This window comes from Dipteris shenzhenensis, chromosome 19 (genome assembly GCF_047967505.1).
Source record: "Dipteris shenzhenensis isolate YYH24624 ecotype China chromosome 19, Dip_SZ_1.0, whole genome shotgun sequence".
Taxonomy (NCBI): domain Eukaryota; kingdom Viridiplantae; phylum Streptophyta; class Polypodiopsida; order Gleicheniales; family Dipteridaceae; genus Dipteris; species Dipteris shenzhenensis.
This window is the reverse complement of record NC_141614.1, coordinates 12564281-12574136: the sequence shown is the minus strand read 5'-3', so window position 1 is coordinate 12574136 and position 9856 is coordinate 12564281. Positions and strand designations below refer to the sequence as shown.

The 9856-nt window shown below is 43.9% G+C and overlaps 1 protein-coding gene across 1 annotated transcript; it reads left to right on the top strand.

Moving 5' to 3' along the window:
• Positions 1–608: 608 nt before the first annotated feature.
• Positions 609–3243, top strand: LOC147890097 (leucine-rich repeat extensin-like protein 3; the record flags this gene model as incomplete). The annotated part of the gene is given in 2 exon segments (XM_087390206.1): positions 609–3221; positions 3224–3243. Coding segments are annotated over 2 exon segments (1392 nt in total), but the record flags the coding sequence as incomplete, so codon positions are not given.
• Between the last annotated feature and the right edge of the window lie 6613 nt (positions 3244–9856).

Here is a 9856-nt window from a genome sequence, read left to right as displayed (position 1 = left end):
TGCAATATATAATATAATGTTAAATACGTATTACCTTAATACCTTGTGCCGCCATATTAGGTTGAGTACACACATATTAAAAAAGAAAGTACATATTGGAGGGGTGTGGCCTTGTGTACTGGAAGATCGTTTTGTTGAAATTTTTGAAGGATTAAAGTAAAGCACAGTATGAGTGAAGGCATGTGGAATGACGGTACGGTGAGAAATTTAATAGGATGATAGGCACAGTATAATTATGATGGAGGCTACCAACGGTAAAGAGTAAGGCAGAGCCCGAATCCAGATCTGTCTCTCCACACGCTTCCCCTCGTCTCTCTCTCTCCTCTCTCTAGAAAAAGAAAATTATTATTATTTTATAAATCACATGACTGACCCACACCCAGATTTGGTTTAGCTGAGGTTACTTAGACCCTTCCACCGCCAAAATTTGCAGCATATATTTACTCCCGTTTGGTTTAGGCCGTGGTTGCCTTTCCCAACTCCAGCATATATTTCCAACTTCAGCATATATTTGTGGTAACTTCTACCGCCAAAATTTGCAGCTTTTTTGGCAGCTTCGCATCCCCTACCTTCATATGTTTGTGGTCACGTCTCTTTGTCAACGTATTGCTTTGCTTTATTAGTGGAACGCCGCTTCGCACAGCTGTGGCCGCTCCTCCCATCGGAATTGAGAGGGAGACAGACGTGATTGATGAAGGGCCCCAAGTCCAGCTTTTCGATACGCGGGGTTGTGTGGCAACGTAAGCACTGAGAGAGTGCAAGGTGCGAAGGGCGTGTAGCTTGAACAAGACAATACCCCCCTCTATTCTCGCCCTTCTTCTTCTTCTCCTCCTTTCACTCCCGCAAGCTTACAAAGTCTCCCAGCTTGTAGATTATGATTGTAGGGGTCCATCCCCAGCTCAGATTGCAAGGGAGAGTGCGAGAAGCCGCTGTGGGCGCGGTGGAAGCAAGCTGGCAGCGTGTTGACTAAAGGGATCAAGCCCCCCCCTTCCGACGCGTTTATCCTTGGCCAAGAGTGGTAGTGTACAAGTATACAGCCAGTGCCTGTTGCTGTTGTAGAGCTTGTAGTGTTCGTCCCTCTCCTTTAAGGTGCGAGAGGGCCAGGGCAAGGGGTAAGGCGCCGCACACGCAAAGGAGTGGTGCACGTTAAGAAGATTGGCACGGAGATATCCTCACCAGGCTCGAGAGTTTTCTTTGCAGCATTTTCTACGCAGTTAAGAGCCATTGGTGTGCTTGAGTGAGAAGCTGTGTACCAGGGCAGAGGTCTAAAGTTGTTGGTCGCTTGTGAGGGAGGAGCATTACTTACAGAGTGCGGCGAAGCGTCCGTAGTCTGTCGCTCTTAACGTCCTCCTCTGTGCAACTCCCGGTTCTTGCAAGCTCTGAAGTAGCATTGCAAAGTGCAGCGAAGCATCGACCGTCTGTAGCTTTGTATTTAGCAGCATTGCAGTTTGCAGAGGAAGCACCTCGCTCCCCCTCAGCTGTAGTTGCATTGCAGGAAGAGTAAGCATCCTCCCTCTGTTGTTCCCTTTGAGCTCGGTCTTGGTATTGACGAGAATTCCTATTGCAGCGGGACGGTATATCCGTGTACGAAGCTCTCGCACGCGCTTTGGCGACATTCTCGACGCGCGCGGGCTACTCTCCTCTGTCAACGTTGTGTCTGTTTGGTGTTTCTCGGAAGCGCGACTTTGCAGGTCCCATCTGCCGCCTGGTCTGGTTGACGAGCTGAAGTGGAGGTCCAGCATTGCAGGGAAGGAAAGGAAAGTTTCACCGGCTAGGTGAGGGGCCTGCGGGGGCAAATCTGGCGAAGAGTAAGGATGACGAAGGGGAGGTGGCGGAGGGGGGGAAGAAAATGAGAGGAGGAGGAAGAGGAGGAGGAGCGATGCAAGTGTTGGCGATGGCGGTGGCGGTGGCGGTGGTGGCTATGGCGTTGATGACAAAGGTGGCGGAGGGAGGGGGGCAGCTGGAGCGTCAGCTAATGGAGCAGCAGAGACGACACATGACGGAATACTATTCCGGCAACGGGAATCGTCGTGCGTTGGAAGAGGAAGCCGTCGAGGACGATTTCGACAACGAACGTCTGCGGGAAGCCTACATCGCATTGCAAGCATGGAAACGAGTTATCTTTTCCGACCCGTTAAATATTACGGCAACGTGGGTTGGCTACGACGTCTGCCATTACAAAGGTGTTTATTGCGCCGACGCCCTCGATGATCCTTGCATCGAAACGGTTGCCGGAATCGATCTCAACCACGCAGATCTTGCTGGTTTTCTGCCGGAAGAGCTCGGCCTCCTCACGGACCTCGCCTTGTTTCATCTCAATTCCAATCGATTCTGCGGCGTCGTCCCCCTTAGCTTCAACAAACTCAAGCTCCTCTACGAGCTTGACATCAGCAACAATCGCTTCGTCGGCCCCTTCCCTTCCGTCGTCCTCTCCCTCCCGTCCCTCAAGTACCTCGACATCCGCTTCAACGAATTCGAAGGCTCGCTCCCCTCCGACCTCTTCTCCAAGGATCTCGACGCCATCTTCATCAACAACAACCGCTTCTCCACGGGCATTCCCCCCACGCTCGGCAGGTCGCCCGTGTCGGTTCTGGTGGTTGCGAACAACAAGTTCTCCGGCTGCGTGCCTGCGGGGATCGGGGGCATGAGCGAGACGCTGGAGGAGATCATTTTGCTGAACAACAACCTCACGGGGTGTCTGAACCCGAGCATCGGCGAGCTGACGCAGCTGACGGTGCTGGACCTGAGCTTCAACAGTCTGAGCGGGGAGCTACCGGAGACGATCGCGGAGCTGGTGAATCTACAGCAACTGGACGTGGCGCACAACGAATTATCGGGCGAGGTACCACCGGAGATCTGCGCGCTACCGCACTTACAAAATTTCACGTACGCGTACAATTTTTTCGACGGGGAGGCAGTGAACTGTTTGGCGTTACCGGAGGAGGGGGCGGTATTTTCCGACAGGGAGAATTGTATACCAGGGAGGCCAGCGCAGAGGTCGTTTAAGGAGTGTGCGGCGGTGCTGGCGCATGAGAAGTCATGTGAAGAGGTAGTGTGTGGGCCGAGGCCGCCACCACCGCCGCCACCGCCGCCATCTCCGCCCCCTCCGCCACCATCTCCGCCCCCTCCGCCACCCTCCCCGCCTCCGCCACCCTCGCCTCCGCCTCTTGTATTCTCTCCGCCTCCTCCTTCTCCTCCCCCTCCGCCTCCTTCTCCCCCTCCGCCACCCTCCCCCCTCCCCCTCCTCCCCCCCCTCCTTCCCCTCCTTCTTCCCCCCCTCCCCCCTCCCCTCCCCCTCCTTCCCCCCCTCCCCCCTCTCCCCCACCCCCTCCTCCATCTCCCCCTCCCCCTTCCCCCCCTCCTCCACCCTCTTGCCACAACCGAAGACGCCGTCATCACCCTCCTCCTCCTTCTCCTCCTCCACCCACATCACCTCCACCACCCCCTCCTCCTCCTCCTCCTCCTCCTCCTCCTCCTCCACCCTTCTTCTCATCGCCACCTCCCCCGCCCACCTCCCCTCCTCCTCCTCCTCCCACTTCATCTCCTCCCCCTCCCATTTTATCATCGCCTCCTCCTCCACCCACCTCTCCTCCCCCTCCCCCCCCTCACCCCGCCAAACCCCCCTGTGAATCCGACATGTCCCCCTCCCCTTCCCCCATACCTCTCCCAGAGCCTCATCACCACAAACCTCCCCACCATTGACACCTTCCTCCTCTCCTTCTCCCCTCCCCCATCTTCCTCCTCTTTCTCCCCTCTCTCCTTGCTCGTCCCTCTCCAACCCCGGAACCTTCTCCTTACCGCCCTTGAATTGCCGCTAGCAATTCTCATTCCCAGGAGAACGGTACGCTTCAAGTGGGCGATCTACTGTAGTTTCTTATCAGACCATTTATCAGTACAAGTTTATTTATCAAGAGGCCTTCTTGCACATATCCTTACTTTGCCACATAGGCTGCTACATTGAAGGAATAGGCAGGCATGCTGGAAGGCGCGGTATTATACCTGAACAGCACTTGTGAATATACGCGCAGATATTCAATCCAAAGTGATGGTTTTGCAGAGTGTGAAGGTCATGTAGTTCTTCCCCAAATTGTCAACGGAAAGTGAGGACAGGTTGTCGATTTGCAGCCTATGTGGTGCGGAGGATACCAAATTGAATTGGGAAAGAGGGACGATGCAGTTCAGAATTGATTTTTATTTTGAGTGCTTTGTAGGCATTAGAATGCTCGAGACACTACCCATGTCATTAATTCCTCCAATCGAATAAGTGCTGATTTCCAGCATGTTGGGCATTTGAAGATGTAAATGTTATCTTAATGATCTGTCCAGCACATTGTCATATGTACTTGCTGATTCTTTTTGATACAAAGTCTTCTATTTATTACGGCCTGTGCTTGCTTATATGCTTCTAAAGGGTTCTGGTTTTTTTAAAACGAGGATGGGGACTGAATTTTAAAAGGAGGATATGTGGAAACAAGTTTTTATGGACCTTGATCCTGACTTTATGTGAACACACTTTCCTCAAAGACATTTTATTTCCCATCAGTCTTCTATTTATTACGGCCTGTGATTGCTTATGTGCTTCTAAAGGGTTCTGATTTTTTTCAAAGGAGGATGGGGACTGAAATTTTTAAAAGGAACATATGTGGAAACTAGTTTTTATGGACCTTGATCCAGATTTCATGTAGACATACTTTCGGAAACCTCGAAGACATTTTATTTCCTATCAAATTCTTCTATTTATTACGGCCTGGCTTGCGTATATGCTTCTAAAGGGTTCTGATTTTTCTTTAAGGAGGATAGGGACTGAAATTTTGAGGAGGAGGATACGTTGGAAACAACCTTTTATGGACCTTGATCCAGACATCGTTGTCTGCATACAGCACTGCAGACTGAGCAGTGGGCCCACATGCAGAAGTGTATTCCGAGCTCTTGAGTTAACGACTTCTCACCAAGAAATTGGTACTTTCGGATGACAATCTTCCGTAAATTTTTCAGCTGTGCTACGTACGTAACCTATGAGAAGGATATTGACTTGAAAAGAATAGGCATGATCTAGAAATAAGGTCCGATGGGAGGCAACTTCCAAGCTCCAAGTCTTTCATTTTTCCAAGTCCATCTCTGTTGCCTTGATAGTGGAAAGATGGTGTTTAAGAGTCCGAAATTTGGCAACAAATTATTAGACTTATCAGGCTTGGTTCAGACGGCGGCGGCCAAACCAACCTCTCCTTTTGGAGGACGCTATCGCTCCTTTTTGCATGGATGGTTTACCTCTGTCTTGGAAGCTCTGAAATTGGCAATCGGTACTCGTACCATCTATGGCACCCCTCGCTAGTTTCTTTAGCACGCTCGCTTGTTTTCTCGCACACGCTTGTTTCCTCGTACACGCTAGCTCGTGCATGGCAGCTATTCCGAGTTCTCCATGCACGTGCGAATCCACGATTGAAGTTTTTCATATTTGCACTTTGTTTTTGGTCGGTACTTGCTAACCTAATTTATAAAGGACGTATACGAGGAAACGTACACTACTCTCAACAAGGGGAGGTAGGCACCTTACCCACTCAGCCTCCTTAGAAATGCTAGGGGTACTTTTATTAATATGCCATTGCTGGGTTGAGCTCGTAATTTGCTATCATTGTGACTCGATGAAAGTTGATGTTGTGGTTTGATCTCCATCTCTTCCATTTCCCATTGCACCTTGATCATTGATAGCATATGTATTAGAAGAGAGGGTTGTCTAAGTTCTTAGAGCATCAATTCACCTAATTAGAATGAAATTTGATCCGTCCCTAGTTTATGGGCACATACACGCACACACATATAAATATTATGAAAGTTTAACCACATCTTCCTTCTCTGTATGTCGATAAGATGTGCAAACAGGCCCTTCCTTGGAAATCATGTTTGCTAATATCATGGTAATAGCGTCATGAAGAGTGTCTTCGATAATAGGGTATCCTTATATGGAAACATGGTTTACCGTGTTGATGTTGTTAAAGAATGTTACTCTACATTTTCCCTTTTTGCCTTGGCTTCATGGATGATTTTTTTCATGTTGATTTCGTTAAGAAGCGAAACTTTTACACTGGTGTCAAAAAGTTTGTGTACCTTAATAAAAATACAAAGTTTGAAAATTTCTCTTGGATTTGAACTTTTTTGCTAGAAATGTAAAATTCCATCTAGAATTTTTAAATTTCAAAATTTAGTAGAAATTTTATAAAAGCGTACTATGTTCTATCAATATTATGAAACTTAAAAAAATAACTCGATAAACATTGCCAAGGTTTACTTTATAAGAATAGCTTCAATAAAAACGCCCATGCTTGGCTTGGCCTTTAAGATCGAAAGGATTAGGGCTCTTCATACACTTGCATCCACACATGTGCATGATAATTAGATATCTCTAGCTAAAAATAATGTCTTAAGAAATTCAAAATGGGATACGAGCCTCAAGTAAAACCTTATGGCACACACCATGAAGAGACACGGTAGCATGTACAAATCCATATAAGTTGCTACCTTCTTTAAATTGTGAGATCCAACTGAATTATCATTCTAGTACATGAATATATTGCTTTGTGGGTCATATCCAATGTCCATAAGCTAATCTATTTACTACTTTTGAGGCTTTCCCTAAAGCCTAACTGCATTTTGATTCCTTGTCATAAGTGTAGCATGTATGTTTGTTGTTTGTATACGATTAAACAAAATCATGTCTAGATCTTGAATCTTGCTACTTGTTGAGATTGTTCATATTAGATAACGATGAAAATTGACAAACCCTTACCACCATCCACATGGATTATCCACATGGATTGTACAAATATACATTAGTATAGCCAGCTTTTTTGCCTACCTTGCGTGCTTCCTTTACTTTTGTGAGTTCATTGTTTTTATGTTTGAGCTAGATCGAAGGGAGCTCTTCAAATATACAAATTTTAGTACCTTTTAGCTTATATGTTTGTCTAAGGATCTTAACTCTTGCTACCCTCCCTTTGAAGTAGAGCTATGCTTGTGTGTTGTTTTGACTAGTATTCCATATCTCATTTTCATCCCATTCAAATTGCCTTCTTAACACTAGTTTGGTAGAAGGACATAGAAAGGTCCTAAGGCATTTTTATGTCCTATTAACTTAGCCACTTCCTAGAATTATTCAAAAGCATCCTTAAGCTATTTTGGGGTTTTTATTATCTACCATAATAGCTTATATGTTGAAAAAAACTTGGAATTATTATGGATTGGAACTTGCATGCATTACTTTGAGTTCTATTGAAAGTTTTAAGGTCAACCTAACACCAAAATCTCAAGCTGTTTTCTTAGGTTTTAGATAAAATGGCCATACTTCTTTATTATAATGAGTTTTTTAAGAGTTTATAAGTTCTAGAGTACCACTTTTAGGGCGAATTTATCAAATTTGAGACTTTAATAAATTAGCCCACCTTTATTTTTGGGCTAACTTATCAAATTTAAAGCTCTAAATATTAGCCCAACCAACTTAGGAAAGCCTCTAAATTAGCCCTTGGGCTAAAATTCGCCCATAATTTTTTCCCTGCTAGTGATGTGGACTAACATGTTCTCTATTATGATGATGTAAGTTCACTAGCAAGTAGTTATTAGTGATTGCTAGTGATCATCATAATACAATGAAACACTAATTTTAATCTTGCCATTATCTTAAAATCCAAGTTTTAAACTTATTATGTGCAATGTGTTGTTAACGTTTTCTAACTGTTCATAAGCATTGCTATAGAACTGAATTCACAACAATTGTTAATATTTTACCCATCTCTATGCTTTGATAAAGATACCACTTCTACCATTTACAATGGGAATCGGGCCATAATGGATCCTATAGTCTCTTTTGATGACCATTTCTTTGGTTTAGATGGTTGCTCATGTGGGTGCATTAATGAACAATTTTGAATTCTATCTGGTATAGATGGCTACTAATGGATAACTACTCTCTCTCTCTCTCTCTCTCTCTCTCTCTCTCTCTCTCAAATCACCACAAAACACAAGCGACCATAGTTGTAATCCTTCATCCTCAATTTGTGTTGCACTAGCAAGTGTTTTGTCTCATCTCTTTAGCTTAGTTCCAATCTCATAGGTCTCTTTCATTCCATTTGACTTCAGTTCAGCTCAAACTTTAGTTCATGCTTTAGTTCAGCTCAACCCCAAATTGGGATGAACCTTTTGCCCAACTTAGAGGTCAATTACATCACTGGGGCACTCAGGTTTATGCAGGCCACCATGAGCATCCCAACCTCCTCAAGAAGTTCTTTGCTACATCCACCCCTCTCGTACTCAACCATTGCAACCATAGCTATCAACACCCACTTCCAATGCAAAGGCATATAGACATTTGATCATCTCCTACCCATAGTAGCAAGATACTATTTGCAACAAGAACAATGAGAGCTCAAACTTTAGCCTACAGCTCTTGGGAGAAAAGTGTAGGATGTGGAGAGTAATGAAACGCAGGAAATTATCGCAGAAGTCATACAAAAATGTAATGCATCTCCACCGGCACCGATACTGTCTCCACAAGTAAGGATATCATCACCAATCAAGTGAGCTCAATCAAGCAAGAAATGATTGTTGTTGTCAGCAACTAAGTCAATACAGTAGATCTCAATATGAAAGCAAAAAGCAAGAAATCATAGTACGAAATAAGATGACCTTGCACATTAGCGAATTGAAAGATGGCTATCTTCATGATGATGAGACGAAAGATGTAGATGACATAATCATGTGTGAACACTAGTTTGGTAGCATAACAAGACATAAAAGTGTCTTTTTTAGGTTTTGGAAAAAAAATCACAACTTGATGTAGATGCGCTTTTTGGTGATTTTCTCTTTTGAGCTTAAGGCAGACTCATAGGACTATTTCCTAAAAATATAAGGAGCACAAAAAACTATTACATGTGATTACAAAATGCTCACAAATGTATGGTAACACAGCACTTCACGCAGACAGTACTTAGATTTGAAATTTTATTTAGCATCCCTGAAAACAAAAATGATTTAAATGAGCTATCATTTTTTATAGGGTTTTTATGAGCATATAAAACACATAAGAGTGCAAAAATTTAGTAAAAAATCATTTTGGCAAGATTGATGTAGCCATTAACAAGAGTGGTTAGCCTAGCGGGTTGCATTGTAAGTCGCATTTCATAAAGAAGCATCATTATATACTATACATAATAGCCACAATGTGTCATACCTTAACTATAACAATATCATATCACAAGGAAAGTCACCACATCACAGTAAAGGCTAAAACAGAAATAAATTATGTGCTCCTAATCTCAACTACCAAAACAAGTTCCATAATAAACCTCGCTTTTATAATTTTCAATTATCTTGCATATAAGTGATCTACATATAAATTTAAAGGAACCCTCTAAGTATAATTTAAAGTCTTGAAGGTTCTTATGATACCCGTTACCCCTTGTACCCTGAATTTAGCATGAGTTACAACATAATGCACAATCAAAATACGGTTTGAATTTGGTGTTCTACATGATATTAGGTCCCCTTAAAACTCACGCTACTTCATAATATCCTATTCAAGACATATACAAAGTATGGTTGAGTTTGGGACTTGTTATACATGTCAAAGAATTTGCAAAAAATCAAATTTTGCCTCGCTATCAGCATTCTCTAAAATTATGGTTGATGCCATAAATCATAATAAGTATGATTATCTAGGTCCAAAGAAATCTAAACATATGTGTTATAGCTCTATGAATCAACTTACAAAGAATGCATATAATTAAGCACATGAGATCAATTTGAAGTCTTTTGCACATCTTGACATTGAGATGATCCTTATGTCTAGCTATAGTTTCTAAAAGCC